Genomic DNA, 24,274 nt, shown 5'->3' with positions numbered 1-24,274 from the left:
AAATAAAAAAATAAAAAATAACAAGTGAAATTAAATATATTTTATTTAACCCAAAGAAATCATGTAATCAGTATAAGGAGTGAGGTATTTTACATTCCTTTTTTGTATTGTTTTTAAAGTTCAGTGTATATTTTACACGTTGCATATCTCCATTCCTACAAACCACATTTCAAGAGCCCAGTAAGCACACTGTGCTTGCGGCTATCATATTGGACAATGCAGTTAGAGAAGAAATGCCCGCATTTGGTGGAGGTTGGCTAGATAATTTTTAAGGTTCTTTCCAAGTCGCAAGACTGTGATCCTGGACCTCTGCCAATCGTTGTGAGAAGAGACTGAATTTCACTCTCTGGTAGCCTGAAGTGTAGAGATTAGTTTCTGCTGCTTCTTTTTTTAGTCATTATTTCCATTTGCAATTGAATGAGAATTTTTCCCATTTGGGTTCCTGGTCCCTGGCAAATGCTTCTTTTGATCTTTTCTCTGAAGTTCTTTAAGCTCTTGCACAAAACTACCTTACAAGTCCAATCATACTTCATTGTTCCCAGGTCCCAGCCAATTCAGAAAGACAGGACACACTTTTGGACAAGTTGAACCCCCTGGGAAGGCCCCTTGAGTCACTGACTGCGCAGCTCTATCCCAAGAAGATTCAGCAGGAGCAGGAATCTGGGGAGCCCCAAAGGAATGGTAAGGTGCAAGAGCTTATGTATGTGAGGGAAGATATGATTCCCTGTGTTAGAGAGGAGCTTTCTCACTTCGATGTTCTCATTTTTACGTTTTCTTGTTTATCCTCCACCTCACTGTGGAAGATTTTATCCCCTTTCCTACCCTTGCCTCATCATGGAAAGAATTATATTTTATTTTTTTCATTAGACCAAGCTGCTTTTTGGCCCAATGGATGGGGGATGGGATTTAAATACTCATTCAAGTTAATAATACCTTACATTTCTGTTTGTTGTTATCTGATGATTCTAGTTCTAAATTCTCTTAAATTTTACATTTTGAGCAGGAGAATTCATATGACACCCTGTATTAGTCTGTTAGGGCTGCCAGAACGGAATACCACAACCTGGGTGACTTACACAACAGAAATTTATTTTCTCACAGTTGTGGAGGCTGGAAAGTCCAAGATCAAGGTGTCAGCAGGCTTGGTTTCTGGTGAGGGTTGCTCCTTGACTCACAGACTTGCTGTGCCTTCACATGGCCTTTTTGCTGTGCACACACTCTTGGGATCTCTTCCTCTTTTGTAAGGATGCCAGTCCTATTTGATAAGGGCCCCACCCTTATAACCTCATTTATTCTTAATTACTTCTTAAAGTCCCCTTTTCCAAATGCAGTCACATTGGAGGTTAGAGCTGCAGCAGATAAATTGGGGGGGAGGCAGGTGTATTAGGTAGCCCTAATACACCCTCACACTGAAAGAAGTAGGGAAGAGAGAGCAAGAACTAGTCGGTATAGTAGGCTTTTTGTTTCTCCTTGTTAGGTTGACTGGGTTTTGGTTGTGGTTTGCTTCCCCACCCCAGTAATCAGTTCACTAATTGAAAACTAGATGTCTAGTGTATCCCCAGGCTTCAGTAAAAAGTAAACAAACTTTAAATTCTAGTTTGCCCAAACACTGCTTTTTTCAGTGCTCCCTGTCCTCTCTCTAGAGGCTCTTGTGTCCATACTGCCTCCCCTGGCCTATTATAGATTCCATTCTCACTACTTTAAATTTTACCAGTATGGTTCTCTCATTCTGTAGGTTCCCTGCCAAGTGATTTGTTTATCTGAAAAATGATTTTAAGTTAAGATGTTTGTAGTTCATACCTGGAAAGATGGCATTCAATTACGTATAATTTAAAGGAGTCTTTTCGTGCTTTAAAGCCAAGTGTGGTTATTGGTTAACTTTAGAGGTGAGGTTGCGACCCCTCTTCTGCTCATTCTTTTATTAAACTTTTGTTGAGCAGCAGCTACATGTTAGTGCCATGCTAGATGTCAGAAATACAAAGGAAAGACTTCTCTTCAAAAACCAGAAACGAGCAGTTATGCTATAACCTACCAAAAAAAAGGACAGCTATCCCTGTGGCAGGCCTGCAAAAGTGTCACAGAGTAGGTTTGCTTGAGCTGAGATGGTCAGATGGGTGGGAACTGGGAAGGGAGAACATTCCAGGCAGAGAGAACGGCGTGTGGGGGGGGGGGGGGACACATGAAAGCTTAACATTCTAAGAACGGCAGTTGCTCTGAGTTGATTTTGATGAAGAGAATTTTGTGGAAGGGAAAAATCAAAGGCCAGTGGTGAGGGTTCCTGAGTACCATGCTGAGGAAACAGATGGAGATCTATTACATTATTTTATTTATTTATTTATTTATTTTTAAGTAGGCTCCACACCCCAATACCAATACAGGGCTTGAACTCCCAACACTGAGATCAAGACTTGAGCTGAGATCAAGAGCCAGACGCTTAACCACCTGAGCCATCCAGGTGCCCCCTGTACGTTATTTTAATAGAGTGGATGACACAGATTTGTGTTTTTAAAAATCACTATCCATGATTCTACTTTTTTAAAGTTACAGAGAAAAATATTAGAAGGATATCTCCAAATGTTATAGACAAAGATTATTTGAAGGTAATGAAATCACAGGTGACTTATTCTTCTCTGTTTTCCAAAGTCTATAAGTGAATGAGCACACCACTATAAATAAGGAGAAAAGATACCACAAGGAGGGTAAGGGGGACCACTTTCAAATACAGATTGTAGACCAGTGCTGAAATAAGGCTGGAGAGAGAGGAAGGAGAAAATTCAAGAGATATTTATTATTCATTTATTAATGAACAGGTCTGATTAGATATTGGTGGTGGGGGGTATTTTAATAAAATCCAAGTTTGTGACTTGGGCACCTTGCAGATAATGGTGTCAGTAATTGAGAGGAAAATCAGAAGGTGGGAGTATCTTATGTGTGAAAACGTAGAGTGGATTCAATTTTTATACATGTGAACTTGCTGTATCTCAGAAACATCCATCTAGTAAGCAGGGCAGTTTAAAATATGGTTCTAGATACAGGAGAAAGATGTGGGAGGAGATAAGAGATTTGGGAATTGTCCCTGGGTAGATGATAGAAGACATGGCTGTAGATGAAGTTGACCAAGAAGAATGTATAAGCGAGGAGAAGAGAGGTACATGCAAATTTTTGAGGCATGCCACCATCTGAAGTTTGGGTAGAGGAAGAGGATTCTTTAAAAAAGACAGATCAGGGACTGTCAGGTAGGAAGTGGAAGAGGGTGGTGTTGCTAAGGGCACCAGGAGCTTCAGCCAGGTATAGCCAATGCTACCAGTGGGACACAGGATAAGAACTGATAAGCATCCACTTACTGACAATTTGGCATTTAGAAGTTAGTAGTAGTCAAGAATGGTTTCAGAAGGCAGAAGCTAAAAGATATAGGCTATTTTAATAAGCTTTACTAAGCTTAACGTGGGGTCTTCACTTTTTTCCGTGAACATGCATCTTATAAACAATTTCTCTCCCTGCCTTTGGGAGGAGAAAGGACATGCAGCCAGTCATAAAATAGGTCACAATAATATTTTAACATGTCAACATGCTAAATTCTATGTAGAACACAGAATTATTGTGACTAATGGATAGTCTGTGCAAAACTTAAGTTCTAGATGGTCTTTCCTTGTTTTTTCAATAGATATTTATGGACTAGTTCCTCTCTACTTCGTGTTACAAATTCAGAAAAATACAGTTCCTATACCTAAAATCATAGAAGCTTATACATGTGCTGCTATTAAAATAACTTTTCAAGGAAAAATATAATTGTTTTTTCTTAATCTAATCTACTAAAATCTAGCTATCCTATGAGGCCTGAGAATTTTTAGGGAATCCCTTTTGTCTGCATTGAACAGTATGAATATGACTTTTTTTCTAAGGTACAGCACCAAGAGCCATACACAGTTTTTATTTGTACCACCACCACCACACTCCCCACCAAAACAATACAAAAACAAAATAAAACTGCAGAAATCACAACACATTTTAAGACGTGTCTCTCAACTTTATTAAAAGCACATAATGTCTGGTCCAAATCCTCATTATACAGTTGAGGAAATATACCCACAGTGGTTGTGACTTGTCTAAGTTTCCAAAGAGTAAGAAGCAGAGCTGAGAAACTGGGGCTCCTGCCTGCTGGTCCAGAACAGTTGTTAAAAGTCATAGGATAATGTACCAAAAAGTCACTGTCTTTCAAAATACAAATTTATTGTTAAATAGACTTTTTATGCACTATTTTTTGTTTAAAAAAATTCATTGTGGGGCGCCTGGGTGGCTCAGTCGGTTAAGCATCTGGCTTGGGCTCAGGTCAGGATCCCAGGGTTCTGGGATGGAGCCCCGCATCTCTCCCTCTCCCTCTGCTTCTCCCTCTCCCTCTGCTGCTCCTCTTGCTTGTGCTGTCTCGCTCTCTGTCAAATGAATAAAATCTTAAAAAAAAAAAAAATTGTATCCATACCAGCAAGGTATTATTATTTGTATTAGCTGTTAGCTAAGATAATAGGACTCCTCTCTGCAAACATAACTGGGAATTACAATAGCAATAATCACTTAATACAGAATTATCTTTGTTTTGTTTTGTTTAAAGATTTTATTTATTTCACAGACAGAGAAACAGCAAAGAGAGGGAACACAAGCAGGGGAGAGGGAGAAGCAGGCTTCCTGCTGAGCAGGGAGCCCAATGCGGGCTTGATCCCAGGACCCTGGGATCATGACCTGAGCTGAAGGCAGACGCTTAACGACTGAGCCACCTAAGTGCCCCCAGAATTATCCTTGTAAATGACAGAACAACTTGGGAGAGCTGAGTATCTTACAGTTCTTTGTAGCACATTTTAAAGTATTTCAAAGGGAACTTTTGGACACGCTATTAACCCACAACACTGACTCTCCACTAGCAAATAAATGACAGTCTCCTTAACTCCCTTCAAGTTTCGCTGCACTCAGCGTTTAACCTTGTCCTTGCTCCCCTAGACTGTCAAGCAAGTTGTACACATGGTAATCAGATGATCTTTGTGGACTTGTCCTCATCTCAGTGACCAGCAGGGCTGGACTTATCTCAAATAGTAACTGATAAGAACTATTGGTATTGCAAATGCCAAAATAACATTGGAAGGACAGACCTGGCAGAAGATGTTAGATCCAAATATTTTTCATTTTGTCTGTTCTAAAAAAAGGTCTCTTGGTGCGCCTGGGTGGCTCAGTCAGTTAAGCGTCTGACTCTTGATTTCGGCTCAAGTCATGAACTCAGGGTCATAAGATCGAGCCCTGTGTCGGGATCCATGCTTAGTGGGGAGACTGCTTGAGATTCTCCTCTGCCTCTCCTCCCACTTACGCTCTCGCTGTCTCGCACTCTATCAAATAAGTAAATCTTTGAAAGAAGGTCTCTTGGAATCCTGTTGGCCTGAGACTAGCTGGCACTTGGAAGAGATATATAAACAAGGCCCTGAAACTCCAGTTGACCAAGAAATAGACTACAGGTCCTTGAGATAAGAAAAGTTCCCATTTGACAATTTCCATACAATATTATTCTGTACGTTGTTCAATTGCATATCTAAGGGAGAGGGTTATCATTTCAATTGCTGACCAAGAAAAACCAACCTCATATTTCTAAAAAAAGCCTTTTGAAGTCCTGGTGAGATTTTTCTTTAGATTTCTCCTGAAGTCGTGAGATAGAGGCTCATCCTGAGGACTGGTAGATTACACTAGAAGATGGTGGACTGACCACTTAGTTTTGTGTCTTCTTTTTTTTTTTTCTCCAAATATTCATCTTCATCAGTAAGCCATAGGAAAGCCAACCAGTGGTGACAGCTGTATATAAAAGCAGTTGAGCCAATATGCTGATGTTTGAGAACACTTTCCTTAATGGTATGGGGGTGTCCCTGATTTCCGTGATTTGCAATACTTCTGTCACAAATTATACTTTTACAAATGCATTATCATACATTCCCTCATCTAATCAAACTATAGGTAAAGAGGTGGGCACAGAGGTGATAAGGAAACCAAAGTAGTGGTCACCTGCCAAAATTTAAGCAGTTATCAGACAATTCCAAGACTAGAATCTAGACCTCCTGGCTCTAATTTAGTCCTTGTCATTTCTAGCCAAAGATATTATGGCATTTAGGTTCCAAAAACAATATCATCTTAGAAGAAATATCCAAACTTTGAGAAAGTGTACTGCCTGATTTAAAAAAAAAAAAAAAAAAAAGATCGTTAAGGAGGAACCGATTTGAGGAAGAGTGGTAGCAAGGGGACATGGTGATGACAGTGAAGAGTGGACGTCACAGCATGGCACTAAGTGAGCCATGTGAGCCAGTGTTCCCCACCCCCCCACCCCCAGCCCAGGCACTGAAAATGTCCTGGTAGCTCTTGCTGCTGCTTCCGTCATGCCAGGCGATCACTGAAAACTGTAATTAAACAACTGTTGTGCAGTAAGGATTCCTAGGTTTGTTGAGATGGTGGTCACAACATGACCAAATAGGTGACACCTTCTATTCCCTCCAAATCATCAAAACATCTATTTTCTTAAAAAATTCATCTCAAAAAATATTGAGTACTTGCTATTCTGTACTAAGCTTGGCTTGAGGACATGGGGAGCAGGAAGAGGGAGAGAACACATCCAATTTGGGAGATTAGGGAAGACGTCCTGGAGGAGAGAGCATTTGAGATGGACCTTGAATAGTAGCTGGGCGAGTGGTTCTCAAACTGTTGTTCCTGGACTAGTAGTACCTATCACACCAGGAAACTTACTAGAAATGCAAATTCTTGAGCTCTACTCCTGCTTTATCAGATCAGAAGTTCTGGGGTCGGGAAGCCTGGCATTCTGTTTTAATAAGTCATCCAAGGTGATTCTGATGCACAATCAAGTTTGAGAACCACCATGCTAGGATTTGGACAGGAAGAGATGATAGTTACAGAAAAAAGGATTCAATCCAGCACATACACCAGACCATCCATTGTCACTTCCTACTAATCTTCCTGGATTTATCCTGACCTACGTGTCCTCAGTCTGCTTTTAATTAATTATATCCTTCACACATTCCTCTCCTTTGATGGTTCCTACCCACTACATTCCTCTCAGATCCCTAATCCCACTGTCTTCTCCACTTTTACTCAGATTTACTACCACTTTAACCACCTGTGTTCCAGGCCAGCCCCCATGTTTCTCCCAAACTTTTACCTCCCTCCCCATCTCCGTTCTTTGATCCCCTCTGTCCCTCTTAATTATCCTCTGCATATCTCCAGTCCTCATTTACCACTCACCACTCTACCTTTGCACAGGATTGCCAAGTAACCCCCTGATCCACATCCTTGCCTTTTCCTCTCTTCTTAATCTGTTCCCAAATAATGTATTCTGCTGCTGTCTTCCCTACTGGTCTCTTGATCTCTTCCTTATATTGTCAATATACGTTTTGATGGTGCCAAATACCTAGTTTGTACATTGTGTGTGACTTTTTTTTTTTTTTTAAGATTTTATTTATTTATTTGACAGAGATAGAGACAGCCAGCGAGAGAGGGAACACAAGCAGGGGGAGTGGGAGAGGAAGAAGCAGGCTCATAGCAGAGGAGCCCGATGTGGGGCTCGATCCCACAACGCCGGGATCATGCCCTGAGCCGAAGGCAGATGCTTAACCGCTGTGCCACCCAGGCGCCCCTGTGTGTGACTTTTTTATAACACATAACATTTACGTGTTCGTTCTTTCATAGGCTTTCCTTCTCAAACCTAGATTAGGACATGTTTGTGTACTCTTTGTTACAGGTGATAAAACCAGAACTAAGAATGAGGCATTGTCCCAGAAGGACACAGAATTCCTTGGGAAGATAAATGACAGACTTAACAAAGACATTCCTCAGCATCCTGAATCCAGAGATGCTGTTGAAAGTGAGGGCAGATTAGAGTGGCAACAGAGGGAAAGAAGACGCTATGCATGTGATGACTGTGGGAAAAGTTTCAGTCACAGCTCAGACCTTAGTAAGCACAGAAGGACTCACACTGGAGAGAAGCCCTACAAATGCGATGAATGTGGAAAAGCCTTCATTCAACGCTCCCATCTCATTGGACACCACAGAGTGCACACTGGAGTAAAACCTTATAAATGTGAAGAATGTGGGAAAGATTTTAGTGGGCGCACAGGTCTTATTCAGCATCAGAGAATCCACACAGGTGAAAAACCCTATGAATGTCATGAGTGTGGGAGGCCCTTCCGTGTAAGTTCAGCCCTGATCAGACATCAAAGAATTCATACAGCAAATAAGCTCTACTAAGATAGTGAAATAACAGAAGCTCTTTAGCTGCTCTGGTCTCCTTAGTTATCAGAGAATCTGCCTTAGGGACTGTGAGTATCCTGAATGTAGGAAAAGCTTCAGTCGTCACTGAACATTGCTCTGGCACCAGAGAATCTACCTGAGAAAATTTCCTTTTATTCCTAAATTAGTTCAGTTTCTTAGGAAGCATTAAGGGTTATTTCAGAAAGCCTTGTCTATTGATAGACTGCTTGCTTGCAGCCGAAAGTAACCACATTTCTTGGTTGAAAGATAGTGAATTCTACTTCTCAGCTTTCCTTTTTACTTGACTATTCTGTGTATGACATTAGGCAAAGCATTCACATTTTTCTCTGCCTCCATTTCCCCTTCCGTAGAGGACACAGTAGAGGCCCTCCAGGTATGTTGTATTAAGTTAAACCTGCTTTTGAAATTAATAACTAAAACAATACTAAGTTTTTGTTTTCCATCACTACTGATATAACCGTCTAACATGGGGGTATAGTCATTTTGTGGAATTTGTTTGCCAATGCTAAAAAAGAGGAAACCACCAGAAAAGCAGCAGGGTAAGGAAAACATTCAAGTGGAAAGGAAGGCCAGAAGTGATAAGCAGGAGCCGCTGGGAAGGGAAATTACCGTCATGAGGAGAAATCACTCCCCTTCCGAGTTTCAGGTCCCTGTAAACTGAGATGTGGGGAAGGACTGGTCCAGAACTGCACTGTCCAGTGGAGTAGGCAGTGCCCACACATGGCTGTATAAATTTAAAATTATATTCACTCAAATAAAGTAAAGAATTCTGTCCCTTAACCACATGCAGCTAGCAGCTACTGAACTGGACAGCACACAGATCATTTTTATCATCGCAGAGAGTTCTGAAGGACGCTGCTGTCCTAATCAATCACAGTAACATGTCTTCCAGCTTATTGTGTGATTCTGAGTTCAGGAAGGCAGTAAGAGAGACGCCTGGGAGACTGTAATAGCAACAGGAGATAAAATACAAACACTCAAAAAAGGAATTTAGTAATAACTTTATGGCACTTTTTCAGCCTTAAAAAGGGAGTGTGTTATAATTGGATAACTGAAGATTATTAAAGTAAATACAATAACCTAATAAACTAAATTGAAAGCTTAAATTACTACCTCATCTCTAAAAAACAAGAGTGTAACTACCTTTACAAGGTAGCATCCCATCAGATACCTACACTAAGAAACTGGGACTCTCGGGAATGTAAGATAATAAACAATCCAATTTTTTTCTGTTTGGCTTGGAAATGTATTACCAGTTCATGTACTTGCAACAGTTTTACATCCCTAGTTTGAGAATACTATAACATGACAAATTGTGACCAGAGGACCAGCACATTCAAACGTACACCACCATCAAACCACCGTGAATCACTGGTTCTAGGAATAGCCATCCCCAGAACAACCAGGAAGGGTTGTCTTCCTGAAGACAGGAATTCCACACACTTGTTTCTGTATTGTGACCAAGTAGTTAAACCACCACAGTCATTTGTGTGTGTCTACTACTACTGGAAGATGAATCTTAAATCACTCCTTGTAACACCATAAACTGAACTTTATGTCTTTTGAACGTAATGCTGCTTTAAAAGAAAATAGAAGTTATTTTGAATGTCTACATCAACTGGTAGAAAATTTTAAAACATCAAGTCTCATACTCCTACTTGTTTTTATGACATAATTATCTGAGCGATATTTCAAAGCATTTGAAACAAAGGCTTTTTTAATGGTCATGAAGAGAAAAGTAAAGTATTAAATCTTTAGTATTAGAAACATCCTTATTTTAAAGATAAAGCTAGAGGCTGAGTGAGTTTTTCCCCTTTACCTTTTGTCTTGCTGAGAAGCACTGAAGCTGTTGGCAGTCTCTGTAAAAAGAAAGCTCATACTTCTGATATGATCCCTTCTTGAATTTAGAGAGGCTTCTGCAATGGTAAGAAAGATGATTTTGGCTACCACAAGATTAGGTTTCCTAAAATTGGTAAAGACATGACAGACCGATTTTCCTTTATCATCCTCTATATGCTAGAACATTCTACTCAGTTTTGAGTACCTGTTAAGTACAAACAATCATTCTAGTCTTTGAGTTGTATACCTTCAAAGGCTAGTGAAGATTAGTTTGGAGCCCTAAGACAGACCATGCTACCCTTTTTTAGGTTTGATGTTGATTCCAAATTGCCACCAGTGTCCACCATCTTATAACAGAGGGAGGGACAGAAATATATGGGGCCAGAGACAGCCTGGGGTGCTGCAGGCAAAAGAAACCTGGGATGAATGGAGGCATGAGGTTAAAGACCTGAGTTGTTGCTGATACCAGGAAGAAGCAGGTGTTGTCCTGTAAGTGTGTAGAAACCCAAAGGAAAGAACTGGGGAGGGTGCTCAAGCACAGCCACAATTACTGGAAGAGAAGACATGATACATTAGACCCTGTAACTACAACCATTTGGTTCTAGCAGAGAGCCATCCTCAGCGCACAGCACCTGCTCTAAAAGAACCCAGTTTCTCAAACAGTTGTGTCAGAAGCATATGCATTGCTCCTCCCTTCTTTTTGGAGAGATTTTTTTTTTTTTTTTAAGGAGACAAGAAATCGTAGTTTAGCGTTTTTGTGAACAAGACAGCTGTGATTGTAAGTATGGGGGGCAGCTCTCTTAGACACAGATGGGGATGGTGGTGAACTGGCCATTCTGAATGAGGAACCAACAGCTTTGAAGGGAGGAAACAGATTAAGTGCTGGGAGAGGAGGAGCTGCAGGATGTATATATGAGCATTGGTGAGGGGTAGGGAATAAGATCAGGGGAAAGGGAGGAAGGGAGAAAATAAAAAGGAACCAGGGTACAGGGAAAAAAAGATAAAACAAGAGATGGTGATAGGGAAAGAGAAGAGAGTGACAAGTATTCTAATACTGGCATCAATCATGTTTGAGCCTGGGTCATAGGATACAAGCCATATGAGAACAGAAGAGGATCCTTATCCCAAGGTACACGGAGTCTTACGAGCACAGCACATATTATTTATCTTTATCCAACAGGTCTCCATTCCCATCCTGAGCATGACATTATTTGTTTATAATCAAAAAGTCTACCAACAGTGAAAACACAACTAGAAACCTTGATGTACTTCAACAAAACAAGCTGTTCTCCCCTAATTGATCCCACAAGGGAGTCATATTGAGGTTCTGAAGGAACAGCTAGTTCAGTCTTTCTTCCTCAAATCCTCTAGAGCAAGGTTTCTCCATCTTGGTTCTGTTGACATTTTCAGCCGGACAGTTCCTAGTAGTGCCCTGTCCCCTGCAGTGTAGGGCTTTTAGCGGCATTCCTGGCTTCCAACCACTGGATGCCACCACACCTACTTGTGACAAGCAAGCATTTTTAAGATGGGGGAGCAAATGTCCCCTTGAGGGGCAAAATCACCCCCAGTTGAGAACCGATCTGTAGAAAAATAATCTGATTTCCATGACTGTTCCTCATCATACACAGTAAGATTCTACTTGGAGATGGTGAATATGACCAGCACTGCTAGACCCTTTCCTACCCCAAAAACTGAATCCCAGAGTACCTAAGCTCTAAATAGCAATCATGCTAAAGAATTAGTCCACTTTAGGAAGCCATACCTCACTGTTGAAGACGAGAGGAATCTGCCCTCAAATGGGACTTGCACAAAGAGCTTACACTGCGTTTTTTACGACTTTCCTCTTCCCTCCCTGGCATACTTGTGGTGCTACCCACTCCTTTGACCCCTCAACTAACCATGAACAGAGACTTTTTCATTGAGATTTGCACTGTCCAGTACAGTAGCCATCAGGTACATATGTATATGGAACTAAGCAACTACACTTTTAATTTAATTTAAATTTTAAAACATAATTTAGTTATTGGAACCTTTATGTTTGGTGTAATTTGGGTATGTAAATCTACTTTTAACATTTTAATTTTGTATACTCTAAGTATTTTCAATGAAAATTTAACATCTGAATATGCAATAAGAAACAGCTTTCAAAGATTTAGTATAAAAAATGTAAGATATTTCATTAATTTTTATATTGATTAGATGTTAATATTTTGGATATATTGGTTTAAAGAAAATGTTATTAAAATTAGTTTCACCTGTCTTTTTACTTTTTTAACGTGGCTATTAGAAAACTTTACATAGGTAGATCATATTATATTCCTATTTAATTGGACAGCCTGATCAAGATCTTACCTCAGGGTAAGTCTCATTCTCTGTGTTTCAAACCACTTTTTTTTTTTTTTTTTTTTGGTCAGAGAGAGAGCACGCACAAGCATGGGGGGAGGCAGGCAGAGGGAGAATCAGGCTCCCCGCTGAGCAAGGAGCCTGATGTGGGACTTGACTCAACTCGATCCCAGGACCCTGGTATCATGACCCGAGGCCAAGGCAGATGCTTAACTGAACCACCCAGGCGTCCCTCAAACCCCTTTAATTCTGTGAGACTAAGTTCTATGATACCAAGGACTTTTTACCTATTTCTTCTTACTGATTTGTTCAACAAGTATTTATTCACCCCATGCTATGTGCTATAGGAGACAAAGGCAGGCTGCCCCAAAATGTATTACTATGGCATACTGATTATTTTAAATAAAAGTTACTTAAAAGACAGCTGAGACCTCCTCTGTGTCCCCATGAAAGCAGGAAATAAATTTCCCATGTGAAAGGTACCCTCCCTGTACCACGAGTTAAGGAGACAACCTTATCACCAGAGATAGGAAATTTAGAGCCCAGAAGGCTATATACACACCCCGTGTTACTGTTTACAAATTTACCACCCCAGCCCAAATTCTTTTAGAATTCCTTACTAATTGAACCTCCCAAAGTCAAGTTTTCTTTGTCCTGTCAAATCCTCACAGATTTATTGTCTCTTTGTCTGAAAAGTATAAAAACCGCCTGCTTTGGTCATTCCTTTAGGTCTTAAGTTCATTACTGGGCTTGTCTGGTCTTTTCTCCTGTTAATCTGTCTCCAGTAAATTTAATTCTTCGTCCAACTGGAAGACCATGAAGGGTACAGGAAGAATTTTTTCTCCCCTTCAGTGCCAAGCCCCTATTCTAGGTACTGAGGACACAGCCGGGAACAAGGTAAGATCTCTGCCTTTATAAGCCTATGTTACAGTAAAGGGAGATATCCCCTCACACCAGTTAGAATGGCTATTATCAAAAAGACAAGAAATAACAAAGGCTGATGAGGATGTGGAGAAAAGGGAGCCCCCATACACTGTTGGTAGGAAAGTAAAGTGGTGCAGCCATTGTGGAAACAATATGAGGTTTCTCAAAAAACTAAAAATAGAAGTATATGATCCTGCAACTTCACTTCTGGGTATTTATCCAAAGGAGAAAAAATATATATATGTGCCCCCCATGTTCACTGCAGCATTATTTACAACGGCCAAGATAATGGAAACAAGCGTCCATGGATGGATGCATGGATAAAGAAATTGTGGCATATACATACAACGGAATATTCAGCTTTTTTAAAAAAATGAAATCTTGCCATTTGTGACAACATGGATGGGACTTGAAGGCATTACGCTAAAGCAAAATAACTCAGAGAAAGACAAATACTGTATGATTTCTCTTGGGGTGCCTGGCTGGCTCAGTCAAAGGAGCCTGCAAAGCTTGATCTGGGGGTGGTGCATTCCAGCCCCACGCTGGCTGTAGAGATTACTTCAACAACAAAAACAACTATTTGGTCTCTTTTACATATGAACTCAAAAGAAAAAACCACATAGATGTAGAAAACAGATTGGGGGACAGGCATGGGTGAAGGAGGTCAAAAACTTAAAAGAGCCAACCACAGAGGTGGTCATATAGACACATATTCAGCAGATCTGATGAATCAATATTTAACAGGAACAGTCAGCCATTAAAGTATGTTCCTCTTTAGCTCCAACTAGTAAAACCCAAGATATCTGGGCAGGAAACCAGGGCCAGGCTGACTTAAGAACAACTTCGGGGAGCAAAATACAGATTCCTAGTCCCTGGAGGTGGGACGCGGAAACGCATCCCCCCCCCCCCGCAAAAAAAAAAAAAAAAACAAAACACTCTCTGCTCTTACAAGCCTACCCTACAGTCGGGGAACAAATACGACAAATAGCAAGGAAGAGTACGCGGTTCGTGGAGTGAACACAGGAACAGAAAAGTGAGAGGGACCCGATGAGCACTCCCGGCCGTCAGGGCTTCCGGGGAGGGGCATCCCCGCGGCAAGACCCGGCCCAGCCCTGGGAAGCCCCGCAGCAAGACGCTGCCGAGACTGGAAGAAGCGGGTCGTGTCCCGCACCGGCTGAGCGCCCCGTGGAGTCCCGGCCGCCCCCTCTCCCCTCAGAGCCGCGTCCCTCTGCTCACTGGTATCCCAGCTCCACGGCTTCACGCGCCGTCGCCGCCGAGTGTGCTTCCCAACCGTTCCGTCCCTCTGCGCTGCTCTCTAAATACCTCAGCACCGCCCCGCCGCGACACTCACCGCCAGCCCCTCTCACGCGGCTTTCCGATCGTGGGCGGCCGGCCCTGCCCCCCGGCGCTCCGGAACCGTTAGCAAGCAGCAGCCGGAAGTGCCGAGCAGTGTGGGGGCGCCGGGAAACGGGTCGGGTCTTCCCCGAGGCCAGAAACACTGGGGTTCCCGGCTGAAGGAGGCCGTGCAAGCGGGGGAGGCGGGCTTGGGGGGCTCCCGGAGGCTCTGTCGGGCGGCAGGGTACATTCCCGTAAAGTCCCTCGACCGCGGGGCTGGGCCGGGATTCCACAGGACGCGCAGAGTGACTGTGGGGACAGGCCCCTGCGCCCCGCAACCTCTCATCTGGAAGAAAAGTGAGGGGGAGCAAAATATGCCGCCCCCAAATGTGCCTCTTTGATATAAGGACAGTTTAGGCGGATAATTTTTTTAAAACAAACAACCCTGTAAAAGTTACGCTTTGTAAGAAACATTTACATTTGTAAGGAAAATCTCCATATGTAAGGGTGTCTCCCCAGGAAGAGGAGGGACTCCCAAACTTCCAGAAACTCCTTGTTACAACAAAACTGCGTAACCACCTCATCGTTCTTCACCGTGCTTCACCTGGCTACCTCCCGCGTCTCCCCAGACCCAAAAATCTTCATTTGCTGATAGGTGGACTTTAAGGTGGTGGCTTGGGCCATTTCAAGGAGTCACTCAGTTTTCCTGGATCTCCCCATGTGTACAGGAGGTACACCTGTTACTAAACGGTTTTTCTCCTCTTAGCCTGTCTTTTTATTGGGTGTTGGGGGATCCCAGCCAAAAACCGAGAAGGGTAGCGGGGCCGTTATTTTGGCTCCCCCATAAAAGTAAAGTGCAGGACTTGAGTGTAAGAGACAAGCCATGAAGAACGGAAAAGGTCGTGGTCACTGTGAGCGTCATATCGGTGATCACCTCAGTACTCTCACCAGACTTGGCACCCGGCACAGGTAGGCTCTTGAGAAGTAGTTACTTGGACGAATAAGGACAGATCTCAGTGGAAGGAATTAATAGGAAAGAAAGGGGAAGGTGAATCAGATTGACTAGATTTCGCTAGTTGACAAAATAAATCATTTTTCCCTGTGTGAAATGTATGACGCATCTGCATATTTTAAGGGCCACTACGTACTAGAAGTGGGAGAGAGATCTTAGAATAAATATTGGATGAGGAAGCTTATATTCTTTTAAAGAGCAAATGCAATAATAGCAGGTAATATAAGGTAGAATGCGACAAATAGATTGATAAAATCCTGAGAAGAGGGACACATTATTCGAATAACAGACCAGTATTTAAAATGATTAGGAAACAATGAGACAACTCCTTGACTTCAGAGTACTAGGGAAATGTCACAGTGATTATGGGGCAGGGAGAGGGACATTCTAGAGGGCAGTAAACACAGACAAGATTGCTAATGTTAAAAAGAAAGGAAAAAATCTGCATGTCTTTCAGTAGGGGAATAATTACATATGCCATATCATATTATAAAATACCATTGGGGGGGTTCCTGGGTGGCCCAGTTGGTTAAGCATTTGCCTTGGGCTCAGGTCATGATCCCGTGGTCCTGGGGGTCCTGGAATCGAGTCCCATGTCAGGCTCCCTTCTCCGATTCTCCCTCTCACTCTCCCTCTCCCTCTGCTCCTCCCCCCTGCTCATGCTCTCTCGTGCTCTCGCTCTCTCTCAAATAAATAATCTTTTTTAAAAAATAAAATACTATTCAACATTTAAAATGACAAACTATCATTGGAAAAAGCAGTGTCAGAACAATATGTATTCTGTATTTCTTGGAAGAAACCCCTGTGTGTGTGTGTGAATGCTGTGCTTATGAACCTAGAGGAAAAGCATGCACTCCAACCTGAACAGTAATTCCCTCATGTTAAGAATTGTAAAAACTTTACAGTATTTGCAAGCTAACAATTTCACATGCCAGATTCATGGATCCTGGCAGAAGTCACTAGACTCCTGTGACAGAAACAAAAGATTTTATTTCATGACACAAGCATCAGGAGATTCACGTTTCCCTTTTGCTCAGCCCACAGGGGTGATGTGGAGGGGCCCAGGTTGATGCTCACACATGGGGTTTGCATCCTAGCAGAGGAACCCCAAGCTTGGAAAAACCCAGTCTTTGCCCAGTCTTGTCCCAGAATGAGGCATTATCTTTATTATCCTGGTCAGGAAGTAGATCCAAAAGGAGTTACATCTTTGAAAAGATAACCTGAAAGAAAATTTGTCAGAAGAAATCTTTGGAGAATTGTCTCCCGACCTTCTAGGTAATAGCGTTTTGAGGTAGAGATGTCAGCTTTTTTTTTTTTTTAACTTCATAACCATGTAAATTCTAATTTTTATCATATTTTGTTATTTTAATCTTTAAAAATATAATAAAAAACAAGACAAGCAAAGAAGTTTAAAGTTGTTTTAGTGAGAGATAAGGAGCCACTCATGGTCAGTGATTGGGGGAATGATAATGATACTTAAGGAGCATGAATCTAATAACCATATCTGGAACGGGCTAGAGGTATGAAGACTATCTCAGGGCTGCGGTCATGTAGGTATGAGATAACTAGAACTGAGAATGGTGATGATGGTAATGGAAAAGAGCAACCTTTCAAAGAAGAAATCTGAGGGCTCTGATGATTTCTACTTTACCTCCGTATTTCATCCGGATGAATCAAGGAAGCTTCTCAAGATGGCATACATTGGAAATTGGTGATACTGTTAATAAGATCCCATGGTGTTTGCATGCATAATTGAATTTAAGAAAAATAAAATTCCAGGTCCAGATGGTTTCACTGGAGAGTTCCACCAAACATCCAAAGAATAAAAAATTCCTATCTTATATCAACCTTTCCAGAATGTGAAGATTAGGTTATACTCTACCCATTTTATGAGGCTAGCATATCTTTGATTCCAAACCTGACTTGGACAGTCTCACTCATGAACCGAAGTTACAAAATCCAAAAATTAATATTAAATCCAATATATTGAATGGATAACATATGTTATGACCAAGCTGGGTTTATTCCAGGATTGCAAGATTGACTTGACACTAGAGAAAATCAATGTAATTCACATTAACATGTTAAAGGAGAAAAACAATACAACATTCAATAGCTTTAGGAAAGATGATAAAATTTAACATCCATTCATTATTTTCAAAATTAGCAAATTAAGTAATGGAAGGAGAGTTCCGAATCTGATAAGGAATATCTATAAAACCTAAAACAGAAGTGATGTTACTTAACTGTACCTTCTTGTCTCCTTTTCTGTCCATTGCTGACGGGGTTCAGGGCAGGCCACCCCCAAATATGCCACTTTGGGCTATTGATTGTATGGAATTAAAGTTATTTAACAAACGGCCAGTACAAAAATGACATTCTGACCCTCCTTTGTTCCCCTGAAAGCAGAAAATAAATCTCCTGTGTGGAAGGTACCCTCCGTGTACTAGCAGGTAAAGAGATGTCCCTATCACCAGAAATAGGAAATTCAGGGCTGAGAGACTGTATAAACAACCTTGTGACTTCTTTACCAAATTACTAATCCAAGCCCAAACTTTTTTGGCTTGTCAGTTCCACTCAAATTTATTATTTCTTTGTCTAAAAGGCATAAAAACTGCTTTGGTCACTTCTTTGGGCTTCATATTTTTATGAACTCTTGTATGAAGAACTCTAAGTCTTTTTCCTCCAGTTAATCTGTCTTGTGTTGATTTAATTACTAAGCCAACCAATCTAGAAGGGAGAAAGTTTTTCCTCCCCTGCATTATTTACAATTAATCCACTTTTCTGTCCCCTGGGTTGTTTCTATGTGTGTTATACCTGCCCCTTCTCTTTCACTGCCTGCTCTTGATTTTTCTTAGGTGTCTTCTGATGCTTGGTGTTGCTCATGTCTAAGAATGGAGTTCTGTGCTGGTTAATGGAGGTAGTGTGAGTTTTCACGGCAGTCGTAAGAGGTGGCTTCTACAGCTGGTCTAACCCCAGTGGGAAGACCCAGTCCAGGCTGGACATAAGTAGCTATGGGGAGGCCTTCCTCCACGGTGAGTAAACAGGGAGCAGGCAGACAGGCTGCGAACCCACACAATTATCGAAACATGAACCTCTTTTTCCAGGGTGGAGAACTTCAATGTACTTCACTTCTAGACAGTGCTATCTTTATTTTTCCTCCTCCTTCGTCCACTTAAAGGTCCAGAGTCATCTCAAATTTTGCTATGCTTCTTTCTTAGGCCTCAGTTTCTTAGTAAGAGCGTTTCCACTTGTGGGTACCAAACCGTAGACGGAGGACAAAGTCCCAGCTGCCAGCTAGTGGAGATCGCCAACTGCCCCAAATGCAGTTCTTAAATGAATGGCCCACACTTGCCCGTTACAACTGTTGGTCCTGAGGTTTGAACTTCTCCAGTGATACTGAATGAGGAGGCAGGCGTGAGAATCCAGCCACCTGTTAAGCCAGACATTAAAGAGAGTTACAAAAATGTGAAATAGTTCCTCTTTTCACTAACTTTTTGTTTTGGAAGATATTGTTAAAATTAATAAGATGTATTACTTAAGGGGCGCCTGGGTGGCTCAGTTGTTAAGCGTATGCCTTCGGCTCAGGGCGTGATCCTGGCGTTCTGGGATCGAGCCCGGCATCAGGCTCCTCTGCTGAGAGCCTGCTTCTTCCTCTTCCACTCCCCCTGCTGGGTTCCCTCTCTCACTGACTGTCTCTCTCTCTGTGTCAAATAAATAAATAAAATCTTGAGGAAAAAAAAAAAGATGTATTACTTGAGTTAATATGTAATGGGAATGTTACTGTTATTTTAAAGAATAAATATTTTTAATTCCTCATTTTTAATTTAGATCATAGCAAATCTTGATGGATATGAGCCACATAAAATAAGCTCTTTGGGGTCCTCATTAATTTTTAAGAACATAAAAGGAATCATGAGACCTAAAAATTTTTTTATTATGATATGCTAGTCACCATACAGTACATCATTAATTTTTGATGTCGTGTTCCACGATTCATTGTTTGCATATAACACCCAGTGCTCCATGCAATACGTGCCCTCCTTAATACCCATCACCGGCCTATCCCAATCCCCCACCCCCCTCCCCTCTGAAGCCCTCAGTTTGTTTCCCAGAGTCCATAGTTTCTCGTGGTCCATTCCCCCTTCTGTTTACCCCCCTTCACTCTTCCCTTCCTTCTCCTAATGTTCTCTATGCTATTCCTTATGTTCCACATGTAAGTGAAACTATGTGAAAATTGTCTTTCTCTGCTTGACTTATTGCACTTAGCATCCAAAACATTTTTTTAAGATTTTATTTTTAAGTAATCTCTACACCCATTGTGGGGCTTGAACTCACAACCCCAAGATTAAGAGTTGCTTGCTTGGGATGCCTGGGTGGTTCAGCTGGTTAAGTGTCTGCCTTCAGCTCAGGCTACGATCCCAGGACCCTGGGATTGAGTCCCGCATTGGGCTCTTTGCTCAGCGGGGAGCCTGCTTCTCCCTCTGCCTCTGTGCTTTCCCTCTCTCTCTCTCTCTCTCTCAATCAAATAAATAAAATCTTAAAAAAAAAAAAAAAGAGTTTGATGTTCCTCCAATTGAGCCAGCCAGGTGCCCTGACACCAAAATTTTTGAAAGTTACTATGCTAGTCCATATACTATGCATGAAGTGATGCTTTTGAAACTAAAACGCAGAGCAACTGGGGAGAATCTGGGAAAACCTTTGAGGCACTAGGTGTGGAAAATATTTGGAGTGTTATTGTAATAGCATTCCAACTGATCTTTAGGGTTAACTTGCTTCAAGCTTATGTGCTCCTTGCTTGCTGAACTAAGTCCCTTGATCTGTAGCAGAAATACCTACTTTTCTTGGGATCTGCAGACCACTGGCCTTGAGGAGTGAAGGACCAGGCTTTCCCAGAAGATAAGGCCTGACTGCATTCGAAAATAGCTGTCACGGAGTCCAGCAAGTCTGTTCAGGGTCATGTCTACAGATGAGTAACAGAGTAGACACCTGCTTCTCCGGCATGTAGCCCCTCTCCTTTCCCCTGCCTTCCCTTTACAGCCCTCCGGCTTCATCTCGACGGGGAAGATGGTCTCTGAGACATTAGTCCACCATCTTCCCAGGTGGCCAGCTTTCTTTTCCACTGTCACTTGTCTCTGAGTACTAATTTTTGAGAAGCAAGCATTTGAACCCAAGTTTGGAACTGGTTCTCTGTCCAGTGGTGTTATTAGAAACATGTGCCCTGCTTAAGCAAATAGGAAAAGTACAAGTAAGCCGAGTCTTTAACTTTTTTGTGCCTTGGTGGGGCTGCTGTTGTTGTTGGACCTAGCAACTCAGGAAGTTTATATGCCTTCTAATCCCTGGTGTGGCTAGTTTTAGTAGTGGTGTAAAAAATTAAATGCTATTTTCCATAGTAGGAAGTGAATACATATTATAGAATATCTATACATGAAAAATCAAGAAATGGCAATGTTAGTACATTATAAATATGGAGGTTAAAATGAAAAGTAAATGGAATGAGTTAAATGACTATCTCTGGGGAGTAGATATTAGTAGGGAACAGAGGAGTGAGACCTGGTGTTTTTCACACCATAAAACCGAGAGTACTATTTAATTTTATTAATTTTTTTTCCGGTAGGCTCTATGCCCAACATGGGGCTTGAACTCACCAACCTGAGATGAAGTCACATGCTCTACAGATTGACCCTGCTGGGCACCCCTAATTTTATTAGCTTTTTAAAATTTTATTTTTATTAGTAAAATGCACAAGTCAGGTGTGCAGCTCAATTTTTACATATGTGTGCAATCATGTAACCATAACCCCAATGCAAGTTTTTTGTCTTTTGTCAGCGGAAAACAATTACTTTTACTTGTCCTAAACATATGCTCATATGAGTCTTTTACTCAACATAATTTTTTTTAAAGATTTCATCTATTCATTTGAGAGAGAGAGAGTGAGCATGAGTGGGAGGGAGAGGGAGAAGCAGACTCCCTGCTGAGCAGGGAGCCCGATGTGAGTAGGGCTGGAGGCAGGAACTGAGCCAAAGGCAGACACTTAACTGACTGAGCCACTCAGCCTCCTCTAAACATAATATTTTTAAAAAAATTTTTTAGTAATCTCTACACCCAACCTGGATCTTGAAATCACCACCCCAAGATCAAGAGTCACATGCTCTACTGAGCCAGCCAGGTGCCCTCAACATAATATTTCTAGCATTCATTCACATTATTCATCTATTCACATCTATTCATCTCCTTTTTATCTCTGAGTAGTTCACATTGTAAGAACATAACACTATTTGATTCTCTATTCTCCTATTGATGAACATTTGGGTTTTTCCATTTGGGCCTATTATGAATAAAGGTGCTGTGGACTTACGTTTTCATATCTCTTAGGTAAATGCCTAGAAGTGAGATTGGTGGGTCATAATGCAAGCATTATTTAACTTCATTAAAAATTTCCAGTTGTTCAGGGGCGCCTGGGTGGTGCAGTTGTTAAGTGTCTGCCTTCAGCTCAGGGTGTGATCCCGGTGTTCTGGGATTGAGCCCCACATCAGGCTCCTCCGCTGGGAGCCTGCTTCTTCCTCTCCCACTCCCCCTGCTTGTGTCCTCTCTCTCACTGGCTGTCTCCCTGTCAAATAAATAAATAAAATCTTTAAAAAAAAATTTTCCAATTGTTCAAACTAGCACACCATTTTACATTCCCACTAGCGGTGAATAAGAGTTCCAGTTGCTTCATATACTCACCAACACTTGGTGCTGTTAGTCATTTTAATTTTAGCCATTCTAACAGATACATAGTTGTTTTAATGTTTTATTGTGATTTCAATGTTATATTTTCCTATATGATGTTGAGTACGTTTTCATGTGCTTATTGGCCATTCAGATATCTTCTTTTGTAACGTGTGTGCTCAATCTTTTGCCTACTTATGTTAGTTTGTCTTACAATTGAGTTGTGTGTGTTCTTTACATATTCTGCATACCAGTTATCAGAAATATGTATTCCAAATATTTTTGTCTGTAGCTTCTCTTTTCACTTTCTTAAAGGTGTTTTTTGTTGAGCAGAAGATTTAAATTTTGATGAAATCAAATTTAGCAATTTTATGTTATCCTTTGTGCCTTTTAAGAAATCCTTCCTTAGGTCATGACACTATTATACTTCTAAACTACCTATGTGTACAACTTTGATTTAAATATATATATACTTTTTAATGTAAAAAAAGAAACTGAGGGCAGATTTCTAGTCTGTTGCCAGCTACCCCAGTTACCATCCCATCTGGGAGGGAAGAGCTATAAAACAAGGAGCAAAAATAAGTGTTTTGAAGGAGTCTAGAAACACTGTAACTTCTTGGTGTTTAGTACGGCAGGGTTTCCAGGACCTGGAGGGGCTAGCTATTGTTAGAAAAGGTCATATATTACTGGCTAGTAAATCCTTAGTCATGAGACCCTTCAGATGTGTATCAGAGGGCCATATGCTTGGAGGATGATTGCTAACATATATCTTGTGGGGTAGAGAGAAAGGAAGTTTCCAAAGCAATTTTTTATAGGATCCTGGAGGTCAGGCTAAAGTCAAGCTAAGGTTGCCTTTTGCTTCTAGCAAAGTATTAACATTGTGGCAGCTGAGCTCCTAGAGAAAGGTCACTCTGCCTGCCTCAAGTACTTGTCAATGGGCTGTAAGTTGTAAGGAAGTTTAATTTTTTCTTTTCCCTTGTTCTCCACATCCGCTATCAGCAGGAACAGATAAAGAGGGGAGATTAAGGTGAAGATTGGAGGGGCACCTGAGAGCTCAGAATAGTGGGTAGTTAGGAAAGGTGCTAAAGTAGTGAGAACAGGGAAGGGGGACGAAACAACACAAATAAGACATTTACCTCAACCCGCACCCCCTAAATCCTATTTAGTCCGAGAAGTTAAAACTTTAACATAACGGCTGTATAAAGTGTGCACGAACACTGCAGTAGGTGACTAATGTCAGCCTTCTGTGATCATCCCGAGTGACCTCCAGGAGATCCCCAAACAGGAAGAGCGGGAAAACCAGTGGAGCTCAGGCCTGCAGGCACTAGTTTTGAACAACCAAATATGATAGAAACATCATGCAAGCAGATGACATGTAAATTAAGATTTATGTCTCTGTGGAAATCAGTAAATCTTAATTTTTACAGCCGAACAGATTGTACCTTGCGAGTCAAGGATTTGGAGAGCGGCTGGCGAGCAGGCATACTCTGCCCGTTTTTGCAGAAAAGGTAACAAGCCTGGGGGTTCATCCGAGCGTGTGAAACACCGGCTCTTTGGCCCTTAGTCCTCTGTAACCTACTGATTGGCTTTCCTTCAGTCAAGGAAGAATGAGTGCAGATGTGAACATAGATCCCTTTCCCTCACTTTGTGGTGTTAAAACTAGGGTCTACTAGTGAAGCGTCCCTCCCAAATTGAGCATTTAAAAAGCTCAGGGGCAAAGCAGGTGTTGTAAGAGATTGCAATTCAGTAAGATAGGAAAGGGCTGAACACATGGAAAGATTCGTTGGGAATTTATACTCAATCACC

General features: G+C 41.5%; 1 protein-coding gene across 3 annotated transcripts in view; it reads left to right on the top strand.

Annotated features, from left to right (window-relative positions):
- The window catches only part of ZKSCAN8 (zinc finger with KRAB and SCAN domains 8), a 60,847-nt gene that overhangs the window by 16,476 nt on the left and 20,097 nt on the right, over positions 1–24,274 (top strand). Inside the window, exons 5-6 of one of the 3 annotated variants that reach the window (XM_057304970.1) lie at positions 7,935–8,223; positions 9,338–9,340. In XM_057304970.1, the coding sequence (XP_057160953.1) occupies positions 7,935–8,223; positions 9,338–9,340 (292 nt within the window). Of the gene's footprint in view, positions 1–542; positions 3,785–7,774; positions 12,404–24,274 lie in introns of those variants that run through there. The other 2 variants (XM_026489565.4, XM_026489564.4) reach the window with 2 other exon arrangements.

The sequence above is a fragment of the Ursus arctos genome, unplaced genomic scaffold, assembly GCF_023065955.2.
Source record: "Ursus arctos isolate Adak ecotype North America unplaced genomic scaffold, UrsArc2.0 scaffold_31, whole genome shotgun sequence".
In the NCBI taxonomy this organism is placed as follows: Eukaryota; Metazoa; Chordata; class Mammalia; order Carnivora; family Ursidae; genus Ursus; species Ursus arctos.
Note: the sequence above shows the minus strand (reverse complement) of the source record. Positions and strands in the feature narration are given on the sequence as shown.